General features: G+C 40.9%; 1 protein-coding gene across 2 annotated transcripts in view; it reads right to left on the bottom strand.

Moving 5' to 3' along the window:
* Positions 1 to 282: 282 nt before the first annotated feature.
* Positions 283 to 24161, bottom strand: part of DGCR2 (DiGeorge syndrome critical region gene 2) — a 51095-nt gene continuing 27216 nt past the window's right edge. Inside the window, exons 3-11 of one of the 2 annotated variants that reach the window (XR_008731383.1) lie at positions 19576 to 19701; positions 17063 to 17273; positions 16005 to 16081; positions 13746 to 13922; positions 11607 to 11810; positions 7084 to 7236; positions 6166 to 6402; positions 1973 to 5379; positions 283 to 1770 (exon numbers count right to left, since the gene is read on the bottom strand). Coding sequence is in view for 1 of the 2 variants with exons in the window: in XM_055704960.1 (XP_055560935.1) it covers positions 5138 to 5379; positions 6166 to 6402; positions 7084 to 7236; positions 11607 to 11810; positions 13746 to 13922; positions 16005 to 16081; positions 17063 to 17273; positions 19576 to 19701 (1427 nt within the window). In the remaining variant the exon portion in view is untranslated. Of the gene's footprint in view, positions 5380 to 6165; positions 6403 to 7083; positions 7237 to 11606; positions 11811 to 13745; positions 13923 to 16004; positions 16082 to 17062; positions 17274 to 19575; positions 19702 to 24161 lie in introns of both variants that reach the window. The other variant, XM_055704960.1, reaches the window with a different exon arrangement.

Below are 24161 nucleotides of genomic sequence, written 5' to 3'. Positions count from 1 at the left end.
TGGGGCTCAGCATCTTCCCACAGGTTTGGGGAGCACAGCAGGAACAGGCTGCACTTCAACTTTTTGGGTATAAAACCAACTTTCTTAAAGTTACACTAATACAGATAAATTCCACTGGAATTTGTACACAGAGGGACTCCAGCAGCCTCCCTGCTTGAAGTTAAATGCATTTATTGATCTTTTTGCAAGATCACAGCTCAGAACTGTGATTTAACAGGACCTTCCTTCACAACACTGAGGAATCACATTGATGCAGAAATCAGGAGACACTGGAACAGGCCATTTCTCTTACAGAACACAATTTATTTGGCATTTGGATGAAATGTTTCTCACAGCATCTTGAGAAAAAAAGAAAGATTAGTGCCAACCCCAAAGAAAGATGTTAAAACAACAAACAAAAAAAAATCCTGAACAGTGTCACAGGGACTGAATTATTATAGTATCAAATTTAAATTCTACATGGTATTTCACAGAATATCAAAATCTTTTATACACTGCCACAGTTAAGTCCAGTCACAAACCAACTACAAAGGAGAAGCCTGCAAATGCAGTGTTGGCTAAAATTATTTTCCAGGAGAAGGTAAAAAGCAGTGTCTCATTCTCTCTCGCAGCCTCCCAGGCATCCTCCAAGCCCAGCAGTCAGGGTATGGTGCAGCACAGCTACAAACGTAGCCCGAGCACGCAGCATCTCTGCTGGCATCAACTCCAACCCACTCAACATTCAAGGTGCACAATACTGGAAAATTAAAGCTATGTCGTACCGTAGCAGGCAGGTAATGCAGACTGTTGTTAGGGGAAGCACATCTTTATCACTGAAAGCATCTATTCCAAAGAAACGCCTATTTCATTTGGAACCTGGGAACATCAGAAGCAAATGTATGAACTTTGATTCGCCTCCTCTACACTCATCTGCTCTAATTTTAGGGTCCAGCTCCCAACTTGCAAGGAAAACTTAAAAGAAATTTCTGTATATTGCATGTTCCTTAGCTAGGAAGAAAAAAGAAGTTTCAGCAACTGAAAAAAGAAGAGACACATGTTATGGATTGCATGAGGCAACATTGTCTGTGCTTTGCCACTGAAAAGCCACATCTGAAAGATAAAACCATCTTTAAAAACAGCTTCAAATTCATTTAACATTAGATGGGATAAGAACGGTAATAATTACTGGTCACAAAAAGATTTTCTTCCCAAGTGAAGCTTGAGATGCATGAACTGGCCATCACCCCACGACACCTCTGGAGGCAGAGCACCCGCTGACTGTAAGATTAAGCCTTCAGAAAAAAATTTCCACCCACTTCATTCTTCTTCTAGATCAGTGTCCTGCCATGAATGGGTAAAGAAATAATCTGAGGCTCAAAACTAGACACAACTGAACACTACGCAGACAATATTTTTGTACATATGAATGACAGTTTTGATTTTCTAGCACAGAATGAAACCCACCGTCCCTCTAACATTACAACACTCTACAACTCATCTCATAAAAAAATTAGAGGCTGCTGTGAGACTGTACGGGTATCACCGGTAACAACAACAGAAGCGAGTATCTAGGGCTGTTCTTGAAGGAACAGCCGAGACCTCAATATGGCACCACAGCACACTGTAAGGATGGGGAATCTGAAGAGTGGTTTTGTCTGTGGCCGCAACGGGAGGTGCAAGCCCAGCACACAAGCGAGCGCTGCAACTTCACAACAACTGTGGTTAAGGACATCCCAAGAGGAATGCACTCGCTGCTCACTCATGCTGCTGGGAATGATGTGGTAATGCCACCTCCCTCGCTGAGTCTGGAGGGACATTTGGGATGCATCAGTAGTTAAGAAAAACATCCAGAGAAGCGAACAGCGGGGGGGCTGGGAATCAATGCACAAAGTAATTCCAAAGATCTCATCAATCTAATGGCATTCAAAACAGAAAGGTCTTCCTTGGGCAAGCATCAACTCTCTGTAATTGGTGCTCAGGACAAACTGCTTACCAGTCACCTTGCCAAGGGCAAGGAAGGTTTGCTGAGGAGTCAACCGCTGTCAAGAAAACTTAACTCTTCCCCAGTTGGTCCGGAAGTCTGAGTAGTTGTGATGTTTTCTGCTACAAAGGATCTTACTTCAAGAGAGAGTACTCAATGTGAAAAAGCTACATTAAAAAGGGAAAAAAGAAAGACAATTTTATTGCCAAATTAGAAGCTCACCGAGAGGTAAATGAGCTGTACTGAGTGAGCTGCTCTGTTCAAGGCAAAATTTCCCTTGTTTACAGTTAAGAGGAAGGAGGACGGGGAAAAAAAGGAGAGAAAATAGCAGCCTCTGTGCCAATACACAAGTGGAAAAGGCTCAGAAGCAATGGGGGAAATATCACACTGAAGCTTCTACAAAGAAGCCTCCATTTGGAATAGCTACAACCAGGAGCCACCATGAAGTTGCCAGTTGTAACAGAGCTTATTTTCAAATAAAATTCACTACAGAACCAAAAGGAAAATAAAAAAAACCCATTGAACAGATTCCCGCAGTGTTAGGAGAAGTGTGAGGTAAGGTATCTGTTCACCTCAGCCAGAAAACACAGCTTCAGAGACTAAACCAAGCCAAAAGGCCTTTTGTTATTGCGCTAGGATACTACAAAGAACAAATATTCCATCTGGCTTCAAAAGAAATTGCAAATTTTCTATTTTGCACTGCTAACAAAATATTTTTCAGGAACAGATTGTAGTAGCATAGACTTTGCATCCTACTTAAGTGTACACTATCACAGCCTGTCCTACAACAGAGTGTAGCCAGCTTGAGCGAAGTATTAACCCTAAGAGCCTAGTTTACATCCCAGTGCTTAGCTTCATCCAGCTGGATGCAGCACAAAGGCTACCATCTACAGTATGTATACATATATATATCTCGCCACCCAGAAACACACACGCGCACACACACATTCGTACCTATAAAACTAAAGAAAAATCAGTACATACAATGTATAAAACGTATGAATGTGCTCAAAAATGCACAAAACCCGCTTTATTTTCATACTTCAGAAATGCTCGATCATTTGTACGCATGGTTCTGACTACTGCTATCCATCCACTTCGTTAGACCAGGACTTGAACTCAGAGGAGGAGACGCTAAAAGATCCCACATGGTGAAGAGTTGCTCCTCTCATTTCGTACCACTGCTGTTGGAGCCAGTCACACCAGAGAGCAGGCTGCGGGTGGTGGTACGGCTCCAGGCGGAGAGGCTTCCTAACATGCTTTCTCCCACTCATGTGCCAGCAGCACACCCCAGAACTGTGATTCATGCTCTCCGAGGGATTCAAGATCGTTTGCAAGTGCCTGAATGTCACGACACCAGATACGACCTCAATAACAAACCTCACAGTTTTCTGTGCAAAAGGAGCTGAATTGTCCAGACCAATCCCCAAGTACAGTATAAGCCTATGGGCAAGACACAGAATAGAAAGTAGCAGCATATTCAATGGGGAAAGAGTCAGCTGCACTGGGAAACCACAACAGTGGGTTAGGATTTGTCATACAAGTCTGATTTCTCATCATTACTAGAAAAATAGATCACATACCCACCCCCGCCATGCAGTGTTTTCTTCCTGTCCCTCTAGGCTCGCACCTTTCATAAGGTAACAGAAGAACACTCACAAGGGGCATTCTTTACAAATTCCTTATAATCCATCTCATCTGCTGACTGCTACAGTAAGTCAAGGAGAAGCAGAGGCAGAAGGAAGATGGGGGGAAAGGATAAATTATTTGTACACTGAAATCCAAACTTAAAATCACCTGTAAAGATTATTTTGCACTCATAAAACCAACAGTACCTGACTTCGGGTTTAGTGAGGGAGTGAAGTAAACTTTTTGCCATCTGCAAATTAACTTACAGAGTTCAGTCTGAGGGGGAAATTTAAGATGACATATCAGACTGAAGGAAACTGCTTTATTCACTTAAGTACATCAACCTCATTATAACCCCCCCCTCCTGGGACCTGGATAAATTGAGGGGCACAGGGGAAATCCCTACAATAGGGTTGGCCATTTATGGGACTCTGATGAGGAACAAGTGTCCGATTAGAATTAAACAGCACGTATACTGTGTGTTGATCACTGTTTTTAAATGGCATTTGCAGAACTGTAAAGAAGTGAAATGGAGGGAACACACTTACATGCTAAGTATAGCATGCAATAAGTAAAGCAAGAACAATGGTCTTTTATCCAGGCCAATCTTGTGCAACTGTTCGCTAAACTTAACGAACGGAGTTAAACTACAAAGAAAATACCTTAATCTTCCTTACGGGATTATAACAAACAGGGGCTTCATTTAGTGAAGTCAGACTACATCAAAGTTAATTGCTCCCCATCTCTTCCCTAAAGTACTACCTAAAACATATGAGGATTCTACCAAAGGGACACAAGTGTTACACATACCCAGTTTTCTTTATGGGCCAAAAGTTTACCCGATGAGATTTTGCAGCTACCAACAAATAACTGTAATTGCAAATCCTAGTTTTCTTACTACCCACTTGTCACATATTGTGTGGATCATTCATCCGTCACTCCCTAAGGTGTTCTGAAACAGCAAGGCAGATCAAAACACACACGTTTCACACCGTGTAACTCTTACTTGGCGACATGTGTTTTAGCTCCTCAAGTGCTCCCATTCCATAAAACAGGCCCCAGTCCCTTCCCCTGCAGTTCCGTCTTCTCTGCCTTTTCCAAGTTCAGCACTGAAGTGAGAGAAAGCAATTGGAAGGTGACTGCCCCCCACCCTCCTTTTCCATTGTCTGTTCCCTGGGTCCAGTGGATCCAGCCAAATCCAAGCAGCTTTCTTCTGGTATAATTTTGTTTCCTCTCAGGTTAAGAAAAAAAACCAAAACAAAACACCCTACCCATACTTTTTACCTCCTTAGAAGTCAAAGGAATTCTCTGCACTCTTTTCCATAGCCAATGGAAAAAAAAGAGCAGTTATACAATCCATATTTACAGGACAAACCAATTAGTGAATGAATAACGACAGCCAAAAATCGAGAGGCACAATCCTAATCTAGAACATAAAAAGCAGTGTTCAAAAAACAAAGTGGAGATTCCTTCTGAAGTTCAAACCACGGATTAGTGTTTGTCTGTGCAAACAGTTGCTAGAACTCTGGTGATCAGCTTTTTACTCCTTTATACAATGGTATTGAGAGAACAGTGGCTGTGACGGCTGCCCGTAAGAGTTTCTGCCGGTGTGTTTTCATTTAGCGGTGTGTCAGGAGGGACAAGAAAGGTGCTGCTGTCAGCAGAGTCTTCCAGCTCCACTGGAGAAGGACCAACTGAGGGAGGAAGCGATCCCTCTGTAAGCTGTGGGGATACGTCACAGTTTCCTAGTGATGGAGGACTGCTTTGCACAGTCTGCGAAAGAACTCCATCTGCAAAGTACAAAAAACAAGCAGCATCAGAACGTGAAGCATCATCATTTCACATTCCTAAATAGATTTACTATCTGTGTTTCTGGAAGCTCCAAGTTTTTCCTGGTTTTGCATTAATGCACAAAGAGATGACACTGCAAAAGAAAACTATGTAGCAAAAATAAAACTTCAATATATAAATAAGATACTTGCACTAATCAGGCTCACTTATCTTGTGAGATATGCTGCTACAAAATCCCAAATTGGAATGATTTCTACAGTATGTGACTATCACAGCTGCAAAACTGAAGAGCACTGGGTGAATCATTAGAAAGTGATATTTTTGGTCAATTTTTGGGGGGTGTGGGTGGGAGAAGTGGGGAGGAGAGAAGCAGCTTGATGTATTTTATTCTAAATCTCCTGTACTTGACATTTGTTCTACTTTTTAATACCAATCTCTACAGACCTATCTCCAAAAGACCAGAAAAGGTACCAGCGTAGTGGAAACTAAGCAACCAGGCAACCCATCCAAGGTAAGGCTTGAAAACAGGTAAGATACGAGTTAAAGTGCTTGCAGCGTGGATTCCATTTGTAATTTAGGCGATCCAAAGAACCTTTGAGAAAAACCAAGCTTAATGGTATATTTTAACAAAAGACTTTTCCATGTGCAGAAATAGGAGATTTTATTGTGAAATATTTTCCTATCACAATCACTGAAACACATGATTATAGTTTAAGAAAACTCAACAACCTACCATCTAGCCAAAAAGAAAGAGAGGAAGAAAGGAGAAATTGTTGCCTGCATACCTGGAGTGGAACAAAGGATGCTGTCTGGATTGACAGAAGCCTCATAAGGAGGAGGTGGGTCATCTGGATGTTGAATATCTGGATACTTGTAAGCAGTATAGGGCGGAGGTGGATCATGGAAGTGAAATGCCCCACCTTCCCCATCATCTGAAAGATGCAGTGGAGTAAGGCCAGTTCCAAAACCATCAGGACCATAATCAAAACCAGGCATCCTGCGGCCCAAGTTAAAATGGTGCACTATTTCAAGAGAAGAAAAAAAAGTGACTTTAGCCCATGCTTTCCTCTTCTTCAGTTTAAGGCAGATCTCAACACCTGTCTCCACTTTTCACACCCAAGGAACTCACGTCTCCTGAAGACCTAAAAAAGTCTACATAACCTACACAAGTAAGCTCACTGTGGTTACACAACGATAGCCAGGGCCTCCTGCTCCCAGCCTGTTTGCCCTGCATCACATCTACATTTGATCCTAACCTCTTCAAGCTAAGGGGATCATTCACACATAGAATATATTTCAGATTTGTACCACATACAAACAAAACATATTTTTCCATTATTGGCTAAAAAAGGTCAAGTCTGAAGAACCTACCAAGACACACGCACAGGCACAGTCAAGCAAGACTGTGACATTTCTCACCTTTACATACATCAACCTGTCAGTAAGGAGCATGAGGCACAAGGTAAAAGTGTTGACATACAAGTGTTCTCTTTGAATGTGGAGTGGTTCAGAGAACCAAAACTTTCACAAACCATGACCAGCTCCAAGCAGCCAGCACAGAGCTACGTTTGGGTGTAGTACTGACTAGAACCTATAACCAGACTTATGCTGATATTTTCCACAGATTTGTATTTCTTTTGCTCTCTTTATTCTGAAGCACGTACACTACTTAGATCAAGATGCATTAGACACAGGCTACTTACAATTTGCTCCAATCAAAGACTCTATGCGCTCTCTCCGCCTCTGACGTAGCCGGTGGACCATGAAGAGCAGCAGAGAGAGGATGAGGAAGGAGGAAATGCAGCTAACAATCAGACGCATTCCACCAGCCATTGAGTCAAACAAACTGTTGCCATCTGTTACATAAAACATACAAAAGAAGCCCGTTACTGTTGTTCAAGACTATTTTTCTTGGTGTTCTGTCAGTAACAGAGAGAAACGCAGAATAAAGATTCATTAGCCTGGTTTAACATTTATCTGTATTTCAAAAATGTAAGAAAATTATGAATCATCAGGTGATTTAGCTATTTATTCCAAGGAGAGCTAAACATTTCTAAAAATATCTTAATCAGCAAAAGGGACAAGGTGCTGATGGTTTCAGGTCTCTGAAAATAGGAAAAAGGAAAGGTTAACAGCATTTTGCATATCTACTTGTCTCCCTGGCATGACTGATGATGTTATACTGAAGAGGACAGCAAGCCTGGAAGCTATGGGAAAGGCCTAAGAACCAGCATATCTACACACTATGCCTACTTGACTCCTGAACACCTTAACTTTTACATCAACAACAAAAATCTCTAGTCATTATCACCAAGATCTGGTCATCTAAATTCCAGTGTCATTGGTGCATTGGTTAGCACCATCAAGTGACAGGAACTAAAAATACCTTAAAAAGCTGAATCAACATGATCATCACCATTCAGGAACTGAAGGGATTAAGGTAAACAGGAATTAAGTATTTTCCTAGAATCACATAGAAAGCAAGTGGCAGAACACAAAACAGGCAGGAGGTTAGGACTTTGAGAGCTCTATACCACTGCTAACCAGATCCACACTTGGAAGGCTGTTGCGACTGCAAATTTTCACTGTTCTACCAGTACCAGACGTGACAGGTATTAATTTTTCACAATTCAACTAATCACGCTTGGTTATGCTTAAGTAGCAAGTGCACATACAGACACTCTACTGTCCTGGTTACTGCTGGGATTGAATTAATTTTCTTCAGAGTAGCTGGTACAATGCCGTGTTTTGGATTTAGTATGAGAATAACATTGATAACACCGATGTTTACATCGTGCTCAGTACAGGAACTGGGGGGAGTTGGCAGGGGGCTGCTGACCACTGCTCAGGGACTCGCTGGGCATCGATCAGCGGGTGGTGAGCAATTGTATTGTGCATCACTTGGGGGTTTTTTTCCCCTCGGATTTTATTCCTCTCTCTCCCTCTCCACTTCATTACAATTATCATTGTTGTCTTTATTATTTTTACTTTGTTTCAAGTATTAAACTGTTCTTATCTCAACCCATGGGGTTTACCTTTTCCCAGTTCTCCTCCCCATCCCACTGGGAGTGGGGAGTAGCGGGTAGTTGTGTGGTACTTAGCTGCTGGCTGGGTTTAAACCACATCTACACAAAGAAAAATTACCTAAAAATGACTGTGCTGTGTTCTTTGCACCAGTTTCCCATTAAAAGAGCTCCGAAAGAGACACACAACCAGGTCAGGTGTGGATAAGAAACAGATGAAGTGGCTGCACAACCTGGTCACCTACTGCTACAGGACACGGGCACTACCAGGCACAAGCCCCTCTCCCCAGCCACCGTGGTGCCACTGCACTCCCTACAGCAGCCAGCCAGATCCTGGCCACCTCTCCTCTCAATACTTTTCCTTTCACTAACAGACACTAAAGCTGTATCAAAGATCCCTTACAAAAGCAAGCTAAAAACCTTACAAAAATTCTAAGTACTGGCTTGCTACAAATGCTAGTAACATTACAAAAACACCTCATTTATACATCGGCAAAGTACATGGCTAACAGGCTGGTATTATTACGTAATGCATTCCTGGCAACAAGAAATTCATTTAATAGTGCACCATGCATGGAGCTTGAACATCACACCCTCTCAAATCTGGCTGTGCCATACAAAAGCCTCTGTGCTGTCCAACCTTTTAGCAACTCTTACTGTCAGAGCTTGAACTGATGCAGTCACACACCAACCAGCACACCCTCCTGAATGCCACAGACCTGCCGTTGTTCCTCCTCCATTTCATGGCAATGCTGACTCCATCAACATCATAAATTACTGCTAGTAACTGCCCTAAAGAAAGTGAGTGAAGTAAAACATACACACAGCCAAGCATGACACAATCTCGTAGGCAGAAAGTCTGACTTCCATGTATTCTCTTTAGATCAGCTACAACTGCAGTTCTTGGACCTTCTGGGGGCACCTTGGGCCTCTATCACACTGGTCCCAGCCTGTGAGAGCTCCTAACATCCAACCTGTTTAGTTGGATAAACTATTGTCAAGTCCTAGATTAAAAAAAAAAAAGGACAAAGACTCAGCCTGTGCAGAACAAGGTAAGTCATCACAGATCTCCACCCCACATAAATACAAACAGATTATTTCAGAAAGACTGTTTTACACTCAATCCAGTAGTAATACCCTGCAACTGCACCAGTTTAGTCACTAGAAAAGCTTGTGCACCATCAGCTTTTTAAAAGTATTTTATTTCTTTTATTACCGTTTCACAAATAAGAGTTGAAGCTCTGTCTAAAAAAGAGCCACACAGAAAAATTATTTTCTACCACATCCACAGAGAGCAATAGACAGATTACCTTGGTTTCAGCATTAGTACAGGAAAGATTTTCCTCTGCTATTTATCTTCAACTAAACAGTGGCATCTTGCAAAAGAGTATAGCTGTGATTGCCCAGCTTACTCCTACCACTGAAAAACTCCTCTACTACCAAGTCCTTGAGTAATAGTTGTTATCCACTTATAATCATTGCTCACCCACTCACACTGCGAGAGCTGATTACCTGCCAGCCCAACAGCAGGATTTATTTCCCCCTAGTCTCTCCTTGGGTGATTAATTTACTTACTGTTGATTAATAAACTGTTTTCTTTCCTTGTAACAGAGCTTAGAGAAGATATATGTTAAGAACTGGACAAAGATAAATACATGCTGATTAAGGAAAGCAATTCATTAATTTTGCCATCTGGAAGAGTCATTTATAAACACCCAGAAGGAAAACCAAAATGCTTCATTTAAAAATTTCAGTGTTTATCACTAGCTGAAGTAACTTCATTATGAAGGAAGTCTGACAACTGCTTGATGATTCTTCTCTCAAAAATTAAGTTACTAAAAAAACCAGAACACTTCAGGCCAGAGTATAATGAAACAGTTTTATTTAGCATCAGTAGAGAAAGAAGAGCTTAAGGATCAGAAAGAATGTGGTAAAACACACTCTTCAAATCAGTATTCATGAAACAGTTAAGACCCACAGCAACAAGCAAGGATTAAAGCATGAGGTTAACCCAGGTCGTCTTATCCTGTCTGCCGAATGATGCTTTGCTGACACTGTTCCTGAAAATAAAAAAAGTGAAGATAAACTCTTAACTGCTGTAAGAGTGGGAGGAAGGCTCCTCTTTTCTGCCCACTCTATCACCGACCAACCTGCAATACTAGCTATGAACATCTGTTAAGCTTAGCCCTCAGAACAAATGTGAGTGACAGCCAGGAGGAGCTAGTGGTCTTTAATTTCTGTAGTTGAGACAGATCAGAAAGACTGCAATTTTGGAAGCCAATAAGCACCCCTTTTCTGCAACGGAATGAAAGAACCCTCTGACCTTCCACATTTTCCCTAAGAGTTCAGAACAATAGTTCCTTAGTGCACTCAGATAAGATTAGGTTCTTTCAAAATACCAGGAAATAACAGTATCACAGAACAGTTGCGGTTGGAAGGGTCGTCCTGGTATCACCTAGTCCAACCCCTGCTCAAGCAGCGTCGGCTAGAGCAGGTCACGCAGGACAGAGTCCAATCGGGCACTGAAAATCCTCCCCCAGATGGAGACTCCACAAGCAACCGGCTCCAGCATTTGACCACCCTCACAGTAAGTTCCAAGTAAGATACACTTATTTTCACAAGTCTCTTTACAGAATAATAACCCCCCACAAATTTGCATCCCCAAACAGTAACTGACAAACAGTTCAGAGTCATCTGAAGACTTTACTGATCCAAAACAAGAAGCGGCACCGAGATGCCAAATCCAATAAACAAGGCTGCATGTCCTGATTATTACTGAAACTATTTATAAACTCTGCTTCCCACGCGACCCCTGCATGCAAACTCACACACACACACAAATGCTCATGTCCAGAAAAAGATGCTTAATTAAGTGAAAAGTCTTTTCATGACAACTAAACACAACAAAGGAACCATGCAAGGTGCTCTATGAAAAATCCACAGTAGTGTCAACCTCCATACAGAAAAAACAGCTACTGCTTCTCCTACATAGGTAGCATCAAGGACAACTAATTCTTTCCAGACACACTCTGAAGTGTTTTATGTCCTGTGGTTTGGTATCTTTCCCCACAGGGGGCTTGTACTCAGCAATGTTGAAGCACTGAAAAAAAGATGTATCATTTCAAAGAAAGTTATACCCAAAGATAACCAATTTGAGCACCAAACTCATTTTTCTTGACAAAACTGTAGCAGTCAGCTCTTACCTGGGTCTAAACACGTAAATTTGCAGCACTCCTTAGGGTCTTTGCGATACTGCTGACACCCCTGGGGCCGTTCACACAAAGCAGCCACACACATTTCAGGTTCACCATTGTGACATGTACAGCTCAAACAGGGATCATTCCCTTTTGGAGTGAAGTAGTAGCCTTCATCGACAATGTTGTCTTTGATATCAACGCAAGTCTGGCCTAGGACAGAAACGTACGTCAATATCCAAGTGTCTTGGATTGAACCAGCCAGACCAAGTCCAGTTTATTCTGTTACATGAAGTGATTTGTAAACATAAGCAGACCACCAGTTAAAAGCCTCACCTTCACATTAAAGCAGCTTTGAAAACAGATCTCCAAGGAGTGGGGAAGATAATGGATAGTTTGGGAGCACACAGGGATGATTTACTGCTCAAAATTGACAAAGTGAGTTTTAGGTACTTAGTGGAATTGACGCACTTAGCTGCATCTTGATCCCCGCACAGCAGACGAAGTTTAGCTGTCTTCTGTCCACTGTCCTTTCCTTCAACTGAAGGCAGGTACCAAAACCAGAGGGAGGGAACGCAGACAGCACTGGGACCTGCCAGCTGAAGGAACTGCTACGGGAGGGTGGCCTGCCCCCTCTACCCTCGCACAGGTCTGCTGGGAGGCTCCACAGGAAAGTTCAAACTGGAAGAGACCTGAGGAGGTGTCTCCAGCTCAATCTCCTGCTCAAAGCAGGTCAGCTACGACAACCTAGCAGGTTGCTGAGGGTTTTAGCTAATCTGGTCATAAAAACGTCTGAGGTTTTTTGTGTCCACAGCTGCACAACGGCCCTAAGAGTCTGTTCCACTCTTGATTACCCTCACGATTAAACCGTTTTCCCTGGCATTAATTCAAATCTCATTTCAACTTAGTGACCCTTGACTCCTGCCACGCACTACTGCCAAGAGCCTGGCTCCATCTTCTTGATAACCTCCTGGTAAGTACTGGCAGGCAGCTCTCGGATCCCCCAGAAGCCTTCCCTTCTGCAGGCTGAAAGAGCCCCATTCCCACTGCCTCACCCCAAAAGACAGGCACTTCAGCCCACATCACCCATCCTGCTGGCCCCCACTGAACTTGCCTCCATTCGTCAAGGTCTTGTCAACACTTTTCTTGTACTTTGAGGCCTGAAATTGGACACAGCATTCTTCTGCTCAGCTTATACATCCGATACCCTCACCCTCTGGTTAATGTTTTGGCAGAGCTATTGCCTTCCTTACAACATCACCTCAAAAAATTGACCAAAAAGGTCATCCTTTGATCATATTTTGACTAAACCCATGTCCTTCAATATCAGATTCCAAGATCTTATTACATCTCAAGTAGACAAGGCATCATCATGTCTTCCTAATTTTCAGTATTCCAGGTGCAAAAGCAGGCAAAGGGCTGGATTTTCCTCCCTTGCCATTCTGTAAGTCTTTGTCCCGCTTTAAAGAAAAAGCAACCTAGAAAAATTTCAAGAACTGCAGTAAAAGTTCAGCTTGCAAAAAAGAAGTTCAACTTTCTCCTTGCAAAGCAGCACAATCTATATCAGGTTTCTTAAGGATTACCTGAAAATACCACCAATACCTCTGTGGGTATCAAGCCTTTTTAAGTAAAGAAATGCAAGATACAGGATGAAAGTAATTTTTTTTCACTTTTAAGTCTGCAGCACCACTTGCTCTGCCCACCCCCCCACCCCACCCCTGCCCCGCCCCAGTTCTAATAATTGTCTGGAAAGAATTTACTAGAATTTGCTATATTCAAAGTAAACCAGAAATAAGTGTTTCATTATTTTCATGTGAAGCTACTAATTTATGATAGTAAAGTGTTTTCTTTTTTTTTAACTTTCTTTTTCAAGTATACTTTATTTTGGGGCTGACAGAGCTGCTTAACAATAATTTTTTTGTGAAAATCTGTACTGTGCCTGACTACCACACATTGTGATGCTCCTATTTATAAAAACCAAACAGAAACTTAAAAACCACCCCCTCCTCCGCCTTTTTGGTTTTTTTTTTGTTTTTTTTTTAATTTCACTGAGCAAAAGTAGAAAGGATAACTAACTGATTTCCCCATATTTATTATGTATATATTTAAACATGCAACGCAGTTAACGCTGAACTAAAACCAACTTACTTCTTTTGCAGAGGAATGAAGATTTCTCATAGCAGTTTTCAGCATACCAGCTGTGTAAACCATGGTGCCGAAGGGTAGGAAAATGGAAACACTGAAGCTGGGCACAAAGAACATTTTCCTTTTCAGACATAGCCGTACCAAAGATAGGGTCAGGGGGTAAAAATACTTCTGAAGAGCCTAGAACAAGATGCATTGGTATAAGCAGCCTGCAGGTATGCAATGCTTTAGAAAGGCTCTGTAATATCACTCATTTCATGCACACCAACCCTGCTACAAGGCTACTGTCCTCTAGCTTTAGCTTCCATTAGCAGCATTCCTCCAGGGAAGGCAAATACCAGGGAGGGAACGGGTGACTCAGAGGAAAGAGGCTGCTGTTTTCAAAGTACTGGGTAATTTTGTCATTCTGAACCAGCAGGACTGATGTTCCAATATCGCTACAAGTGCTGCTTTGCGGAGTCCTGTGGGGTTTGCCTGCCAATAGTTATGCACCCTTTCAAACAATGCGGGCCTTGGTCACGCTTGCTACTAGCGGAGCAAGGACCCATACCAATCCTGTACCTGACACTCCAAGCACCTACTAGTGCTTCCTAAGAGGTGTGTAGATCTATCCTGTGCAGCACACTGCAGAGCTGCTCCTCAATGTCTCACACTGCTCATTCAGAGTGCAGAGCCATGCTATGCAGAGAACAAGGCTGCAGTGCTGCTTCTGCAGTGATGGTACAGACTATTTGGTCCTCCTAACTCATGCAATTGTTAAGAGACTGTATTGTGATTGGTTCCAAACAGTGCAAGAGGTGTTGCAGACATTTTATAACTTTTAAAATGTTGTTTCTGGCTCACTTCACCATTAAATCTGCTGGTACACAAAGTTGCAGAGATTAATGGGAGACCAAGACACAGCAATTGTAAAAATTAGCCTATATGTTTTCAGAAGCCCACTTGTCGAATCTGTGTTCTTAAACATTGATTTTAACAACTCTTGCAGTAAGCGTATTACACAGTCTTCTCACGCTTCTTTCAAACACCATTAGATATGATGGTTTTTTGTTTATGCAACTAAGTCCTCCTATTATATTTTTTGAGGGCTTCCACATCCCAATAATGGATTAAAATTTGCAAGCTATAGGACCCTAAATCACTTTCCAAACAGACACCGCGGATTTCAGAGTCTGCCTTGCTACAAGTCAATGCAGCTTAAATAGTTTTTCAGAAGCTACTGAATGCTACTCTGTGCTGTTTCATATGGCTACCCCTTTATTAAACAGAAAACTTGCAATCAAAAGAATATATGGTATTGAGAAGGCTTAAGTTTATATAATGCATCGAATAAAATACAGCTTACAATAAAAACAGGTGTCACGGTTTTTCTGTAAATTAGGCCTCCCTGTTTGTTAACACTGTCAGCAGATGGCAGTGCAGTCAACTTTCCAAAAAGCAAAGGAAGGTGCTTTTAAGAATGTGGATTTTTTTCCTTGGGCTTCACAGAAGAAACCTACCTATATAAACAGTTTTGTGCAGAGCAGAAATCCCTATTATGGAGATTTCAGACAACGAGGAAGGCATAATTTACATAAAAATTCCCTCCCTCCCTTTCTCCTGCTGTCCAAAGACATCTTTAGGTGCTTTAAGGAACTGAAGAAAATGTTCCATCCTCTACAAGAAAGAATAACTTTGTCTGAACATTCAGTTTACTTGAATGACAAACGACATCAATAATCTTGTGCATGGCAGCACAGTAAACAAGTACTGTCATTAGAAAGTTATGCAGGGGGTTCTACTACTTCTCACATGTCAAAGGATGTATTTTTCAAGATGCAAATGTTCAACAAAATTCTGTTCATAATGCTGTATCAATATCTAATGGAAGTTCCTCTTCCAGATTTTTCCATTATTGAAAATTGTATATGAGAAGAAAACTTTTCAGCTTAGTTTCCAAATGCTACACTGGAATTCACAGTGCTGGTGCTTAAAAAAACCCTACAGAGTAGTTTCCTTTTTTTCAGCTTAATCAAGGGGAAAGCCCAAATAAATGGACAACCATGTTCTCTCCACAAGATTCAATGTGAAAAAATATCAAACTTCTTACACTTGAAAGTAAGATGTGTATCGAGTATTAAACTCTTTCGTTTTGACATTGTAAAGCAAAGCAGTTCCCCTACATTATCACCAAAAGAAGTTACATTGTTCTTGCACATAATATTCATGCTTTAAGACAGCTTCCATGGGCCATTTAATTAATTAGTAATTTGAGAGACCTACCTTTATAAGCTACTTCCCAATGGCCTTCCAGAGAGTGATTTCGATTGGTGATCACATACTGATATCCAACCCAGAACCTACAAAGAAATTAAGTTAGATTGTAAAGCTACAAGTCAGAAAGATACTAACAAACTATATGACACAGAACCTTTCAATGTCTTCATACTTAAAAGCTAACTTTCAAAACATTCTGATGATTTTTTCCTTAACGTTTAAGCCCATACATTGGCAATGCAGATAGAGACACTACAGGTGAGGAACAGAGGAGAATATTTGATAGTTTTCTACACTTACAAATGATAACTCACCACATCTTTTATTCATTATAAGCACCTTATTTTGTTGTTATGGCAGCACTTCAGTATCTCGAACACAAAAACCACAGAAAAGCATCCAGAAGTATTTTATAAACATATACAACTTCTGTCACACTGTTCTGGATCAAACCGTCTAGCTCTCCAGAGATAGAGATACACCATTACTGAACCACTCCTGGTGACCCGTGATGTCATAGCAGCCAGTAAGACTGACAGAAAACCCACAGGGAAAAAAAAAAAGAAAAAAAAAAAGAAAAAAAAAAAAAGAATTTCGTTTGTTGTGAACTAACAAAATGAAATATCTTAAGCCACTGGAACAGTTCTTGCAACTCAAAATGGCTTTTTATTTCATTCTTAGCTCAAACTTGCGGTCTTTGTTAGAGCTACTGGTACTTATCAGAAACAAAAATTCTGTTGAAAAATTTAAAGAATTACTTCTTATACAAGGTAGCACAGCAGTAAGTCACTGTAAAATCCATCTTCCCTGTTGCAATTCAAGAATACCAGTACATTGTTGAGACAGCCTGAAGATAAAGAGACTGTTGACTTGTAGCCTACCTGTTAATGTTAATTAAAACATACAACACAGGTGGCCAAACAGTCAACCAGCATGCTCATACTGATTAAGCTGAAGTCAATTTTACCATTAGATTCTCTAAGCAAACTGAACTACCAGCATTCTTATCACACAGAAACCTTTCTCATGTAATACAAGATCTTTGTCCTTTCCTTCCTACTCACCTACGCTGGTCCTTCCTTACAAATGTTTTTTCTTCCAAGTCCCACTCCTGTGCCAGGATAAACCTTAGCTCTTGGTCTGCAGTGAAGGTGGCGAGGGATCCATTCACCCGCTGACATGTCTGCACGGCATCCCAGTAGTTCTCTCCATTTAAATACACTCTGTAACAGCTGGCTGTGCCCTCATAGTGGTGCCATCCTGTTGGGCACTTTCCTAGGAAACATGAAGAATAGAAGGGAAACCATTCCCCCCAAATTAGGATCTTCAAGATAATGCATCCTAATCAGTCTATGACAACACAATGCATAATCATTCGGATGTGTACACACAACATACTGTGTATATTTCACCTCATCAGGAGGAGGTATGTGCGTTACAGATCACAGAAGACTTACTTTACTACAGATTTTGATAAAGGAAAAAAAAATTTAATGTATCTTAAAAGATGCAACTCCTAGTAATGTTTCATTGTATTGTGACAGGCTTTAAAGTCTTTAATTAAGACTGATGATCTACTTGTGGAAAACATTTCCCTGCACATCTTTATAAATCCAGTCAGTTCGATCAATCCAAGCCAAAACAAGCAGCAAGAAGCAGGAAGAAAAAACCAGAGGTGGCCAATTTAATGACTGTATCTTTCTGTTAGGTGGTTAGCAATACAACCAACTTGCTGTGAAGTTTTCAACCTACTTCTACAGTCTCAGCAGTATTCACGTAATCCTGCTTCCATAGTCAATCACTAAAGACAACGGGGATTCTGGGGTAACTGTTGTTTGCTTTGGAAAAGCATCACTGCGAAAGTAAGGAGGTGATGGCATGAACTGCTGTGCCTACTTTCTCTCAATCAACTCAACTAAGGGAATATGCAAGCAAAGCCTCGAGGCATTTCTGGATGAAACAGGCCCATGGGCTTTTGACTGGCATTCTTGGGGGTGATGGGTAACTAACAGAGAAAATCACAGAGGCAGGCAGCTGAAATTTAAAACGCACATGAAATACGATTTTAGCACCTGCATTTGCAGTATTTACTTTGCACAACACTTAAGAAAGGAACTTTAAGTTCACATACTGTTTTATGTTCATGGCATACATTCACAAAGTTCCTGTTCTCAAGCCTCTTTAACTCCCTCTTCAGAAACAGTGACCTTTGTCATCAAATAACAATACACAAACTTAGATTTGAAGCCTTTTAATTAAATGTCTTTCCTTATTCTCCATTTATATGGGATCTTTTAATATCTGCTTCACTAAGGTGGGACAGAATACAGTACCAATCAGACTGCAGAGCATATTAGATATTGCTGTATCAATTTCTAAATTGCTTTATTGTCCTTTATACATTCTACTAACATAATTTAGCTACTGGAATCCATGACAAATCAAAATACCTATTTTTAATAAGCATTTTTGTCCTTAAAAAAAATTAACAATGAGGTGAATTTTTACCTTTGCTAATCATTTGTCTTTTTCAGATCACCATAGTCCAAAGCAATTTTTCCCAATTACTGCCTACTGCCATACTGTCTTCCCACCACGCCCCCTTCCTAACCTGTCCCAGCCCTCCCTCCAAGGCTAATCAGTGCTGTCTCACACTCTCAAATCACTGTGTGAACCCTGGAGCAAAGAGGGAACCAAGATAAGAGGGAGAAGGCAGGGGAGATTTAGATGTTTAGGGCCTGCAGAGATTCAGAGGCATGTCCCAGTTTCAGCCATGATAAGGCAGCAGTCACTACAAGCCATGATCAGCAGGAAGGATGCTTGCAGGACACTTATAACTCTTTAGATAAGGCAAGGACTAGGATGCTGACAGTGGCACAAACAGTGCTGCAGATGAGAGGGTAGAATGACACTAAAGTGATATTTTTTGAAGATTCCTGATTGACTGATGCGAGTAACACAGCAAAACCCAATCAAGTGCTACACAGTTCCTTAACAGGTTTTGTCTTCAGAGAAGTGAAGAATTTAAGTTCCCCATTCCCTAAAGAGTATTTTTCCTATTAAAAATGATATAAAACTCACAACATCAGAAACGCACTTTAATTAACTAATAGTGCAACATCCTTAAGTTCATCTTCAAATCTACTTCGATCAAGAGCAATCAATTTTGGTTTCCCCCCACCTTCCAGGGGACAACCCTCCATGCAAGCTCACATCAAGAGACAAGGGCTAGACTATATCCCCTGCTGCAGGCTGAAACCATTACTTAAACCGTGGGCTTAGTTTTCTGTAATTGCAATGAGTTATAACAGAAAATTGCAACTCTGGTTTCACAAGAAGAGAGGATTACAGAAGTAGAATTCTTTGCATGCATTGGCCTGCTATATAAACTGCGCAATATAACAGGACATACACAGAAGAAGTGTACAAAAACCTTAAAAAGTACTGCACATGAATAAAATCTGGTCAAAAAGCTATGCAAGAGATAAATCTATTAATTTCTCCCTAAAAAAATATTGCCTAAATTGCTAAATTAATTAGCAGAAAGATGGCCCAGATTTCCTAGTCTGCAACTTACTGCTAAATCGGACAGGCTGTGCCACATTGACAGTGTGAAAACGGGTTGTCTCTCCTCCTCTCCCTCGATTGTGCCTGGAGTCCACATTCTCCTTCCCATGGTATGTTCGCTGGTCCCCTGTCAAGCCTGGGGACCAGAAGGAATAGTCAGTACTGGTGAAAGATGCAAGCAAAGAGAGATTTCTTTTTATTAAACTTTCTCTGGATTTTCATTCAAGACATATAAGATAAATGACAGAGGTAAACAAAGATGGTAGATCCTGCAATAACAGCTTGGCCATTTTACACAGTACATAACCAAAATACCTACAATTGAAAAGAACCAACAAGCCATTACAAGAGTCTTGCAGAATAAGCGAAATCCTTCTGCAGATCCTCAGCAGCCTGCAGCTGCACACAGGACTTGATGCTTGCCATTTCAATTGCTGCAGCAAATGCATCATCCCCAGTGCGTTTTATCTGTTCCTGTTTACAGAACTACCCACTATCCAGCTGCTTTGTTTCTCAGTTTTATGTTCAAGGATATAAGACAACTTCTCCAACACATTTTTCAACACATTCTGAGTTCTAGGACAAAATTAAAACCAGGAAAGGAAACCCATCTTCAGCCGGAAGAACAAAGTTTTTCATTCACTCAAGCTTCTATTGGAAATGTTAGTTCATTATTTCTGAAACAAAACCCACACACATCCTCATCTCAGTGTCAGGGCTTTTGACAACTGGATTCAGTAACTGAACATAGTGCAAGATGTTATTCCAGAAAAGGGGTTCCCCCAGCTACCAGGCGTAAATAAGGAACACACAGTTCAGGTGGAGACGCTGCAGAGTAAGCCATAGCCAGCAAAACTAGCAAGGTCCTAAGTAGGAAGGCTGGTACAGTGGTGGGGAGAAACCTTTGAGGAAGACTGAGATGAGCACCAGGAACGATTAATCTGGAAACAAGGGATTAACCTTAAAAAGAGAAAAATTAATAACCAAAGAACCTATGAATGTAAGCATTAGAAATATCTACTAGTATGTAATTTAATACTACTAGATGTTATTAAAGGTAGAGTTTAACCAGCGAAGAGCTATGCAGACATTAATTTCTACATTAAAAAAATCAGCTTATTTTCCTTTAAAGCTGATTAGCTCTATTTAGCCTAGCTAAACCAAATAAACCAGTCACCATCCCAAACGAAGAGGAGCTATGTAGTTAAACCTGTCAAAAATGACCGTACCTTTTTGCAATATATTCAAAACCATATCAGTAAAACTTTCTCTTTTCTAAAACCCAGCAATTTCATGATAATTTAAACCCAGAGCTGGGGACTGTTCCGTGTATTCACTGCGGGGAAAGACCTCCACAAGAACCCACCATCAAACAACGCAATTCCCTGGAACAAACGTTAGCACCAATGTTCAAAAGAAATCACTAGCTGGAGCCCAGGAACAGCAGAGTAGCTTTGCATTCATCTGGCTCTAGCATACTGAGTTTGCCCTGGCTAATGGGATAAGCAAGGGATATTTAATTATCACGTTATCCTAGGAATTACATGTCTATAGAGATCACCCATTAAGAAATGGCTGTGCATAATACACTCACAGGGCCCTACAGGAATGAAATAGTAATTCTACTGTTCAATATTAAAATACGCTATTTATCACAGGCAAGAAGGTTGTGCCAAGAAATTCAGTTAGTGCATATTTCAAAGGACACAAAATGGTCAAATAACTTGACAGTGCAGATCACTGATTATTTTTTATTACTTTAGAGGCCAAACTATTTTTAGTTTTAGAATCTGACTGTTCTTAATCCTAATGGTTCAGTAGCAGTATTTACACTGTGATTTTCAGAGCAATACTGAGACACTAAAAAAGCAAATCTTTAATTACAGTAAGACTTTAAAAATAACACTAGCTACTGTAGAATGCTTTATCAAAGATGAACTGAGCTCAGCATGGGAAGTTCTATTTTCCCATGGCATTAAATGGTAACAACTAAACCCAAAGAACCAGTAAGAACCAAACGCATGAAGAATTAGGTCCCTTTCAGAAGCAACAGCAGATGCAACACCATATGGCTGACCCTCCATGGCTAAATAGAACGCCCACAAGGACTTAACAATTTACCTCCTCCAGGAATAAAACAGAAGTTCACAGGTTTTAACCTTATATGTTAAGAAAGGGTTACTTGGGCTAACATCTTAAACGGACAGAATTTATGCCAGATGCTTTGAAAAATAGCTACACAGATCCCACACAACGTGAGTGCAATCAGTCCTCACCCAGGAAGCAGGACACTCATTCCTTCCTCAGCATCTGCCCGTCTCAGCAGACTTGCCGCTGAAACCAGGCAGGACTGAAGAGGCAGAAAGCAGCCACCACAAGCCACTTCTCCTTCAAGCCCAACACTGTCAGCTGCTTAAGAAACTGGTGCTCTTCAAATATTAAACTGCTCCTATTTGACCTGAATTTTCAGTCTGTGAGAAAAGCAACGATGACAAGTTTTTCCAGGGCAATAAAGAGATGCTAACAAGCCTCTAAGTCACTTGACTGCCATGAAAAGCTGTTGCAGATTCTGATGGCAAAGGCGTAATGGGACTGATTTTCTGCTGTACTTCCTCAATACTCTGCAGAAAAATTTTGTATGCACTTTGCTGTTCCTGCTTCCTTTATAGAAGTATTTTTATCTTTAAAAATAAATTAATAGTGCCATGGACTAAGCTTTAAGATAACAACCTAAGTCAGAAGACCACAACCTAACAACATTTAAGTATTTCAGAAAGGAAAAGCCATCATTTTTATTACTTATGCACATACTTAATATTCTGAAAGGTACAAATGTTGGAAGATCAGCTATTTTCCAAAATCTTTATTCTTCCAGATACTACAACCACAAGCAGTGACAGTAATAGCAGTATTTTTACTAGCCAAGGAAAATAGTTCTGTTTCCTTCGACTTCATACAATTTTACGAGAAATGTAATTTACTTGTTAGTTGGTGGGGAAAAGGGAAAAATGGGTTCAAGGGAAAAGTCATGGGGCACAATTTTTTTTCTCCCCTTGAATACTATAGCATAGTGGACATAAGCATCTTCCAGTCTGTTTCCAAATGTCATGATTAGTATTCACACCCAGCTCCTTCTATTTTATAGTTGCCATCTAATTCACTTTAGCATGATTACAGTCTAAGTATAGTGCTATCCATCTAGAAAGTTGCCCAGCATTGCTGATTCTATGATTATTTTCCATTGTTTAAAACTTCAAGCTAACAGTTTAGAATGGAAGTTTACTCTGATGGATGGCTCCTTCTACATTTTGTAGTGGCAAACTTTTTCAGATCTGAATCAAAGCAGTTCAACAATTGTTCAGAACAAAGCTTGAGAGATTGGAAGGGGAAGAAAATTTGCTTAGTTTCTTTTAGTTGAACAAGTGCTGCCACCGCAGCCTGCAAGACACAGCACTGGTAACTCACAGAGAAAGCTCTGTGCCGCACGTACATGTTTTGCTGTTCCTGTGGAGGACACACAAAAAAAAACCACGGAGGGGAAAAACACAGTCCAGTTTAAGTTTGAAAGCAGCATGAGCTTTCCCATTATTCATAGAGGCTGGAAATAATTCAGTTACATTGTCCATACCCTTCTGTGTACATCCAGGAAGATTACTCGGCAGCATTTATCCACGGAATTTCAGCACGCAGTTTGTTTGCACATGGCGTCTCATTAGGGGAAGCCAAGTGCCCAAGCAGAGTAGAAAGCTCCCTTCTCATGCCCCTCCAGTGCTTCTATCATCTGGACCAAGTAAAAGGAAGCAAAAAGCTAAGTAGTGCAAATGGAACATGAGCCGAGACCACACAAAAGCGAGAGCTGGCACCAGCGGAGATAGGAACAGGCTAGAACGTGCCGAGTAGCACTACATGGTGGAACAAACATGACACCAAATGGAAAACTGTGTTTGGAGGAGCTAGAAAAGAAACTGCAATCTGCCACACACAAAGGCTGCTTTGCACCAAAAAAAGGGTGAGCTGACAGAAGACACTGACTGTAATATACAGAGGTCCTTGAAGGGCCAGGACTCATAATGGGGTGAATATTGGATTTTGGGGAGTTGAACTAGTTTCCAGAGTTACTGTGTCACAGATGACAAGCCACTCAAGCCAAACCCTTCACAAGGATAGATGTACTATGTCAAACTACGCCAGAATTAAACTGTGAAGCAAACAGGCCTTGTCATACCTTATTTGTTCCAAGATAGGAGTTGCTCCTGGTTAAACACGTAAGATTCTCAAAATTTACATAAAAAGCTGCCTTGTTCTCTTCAAAGTTTTTGTCCAGTACACTACTTACTAAAAGGTTGGAAAGCTTTTAATTCCATCTGCTAATTTGACAGGTGAGGGAACTTCAGGATTAAATCCAGTTTTGTGTGTAAAGATTTGGAAATACAGTTTCCAAAGTCCCAGAGAGGAATGATTCTTCTCAGATCAAGCAGTTCCATGATTTGTGTTATCAACTGTATTATGCCAGGAAATAAGATGCCAACCAAGAACAGCACCCTGCTGTGCTGAACGCTATTCAAAGTAATAGACTGACCGTAAAGAGCTTATAAT

The sequence above is a fragment of the Falco cherrug genome, chromosome 1 (assembly GCF_023634085.1).
Source record: "Falco cherrug isolate bFalChe1 chromosome 1, bFalChe1.pri, whole genome shotgun sequence".
In the NCBI taxonomy this organism is placed as follows: domain Eukaryota; kingdom Metazoa; phylum Chordata; class Aves; order Falconiformes; family Falconidae; genus Falco; species Falco cherrug.
Note: the sequence above shows the minus strand (reverse complement) of the source record. Positions and strands in the feature narration are given on the sequence as shown.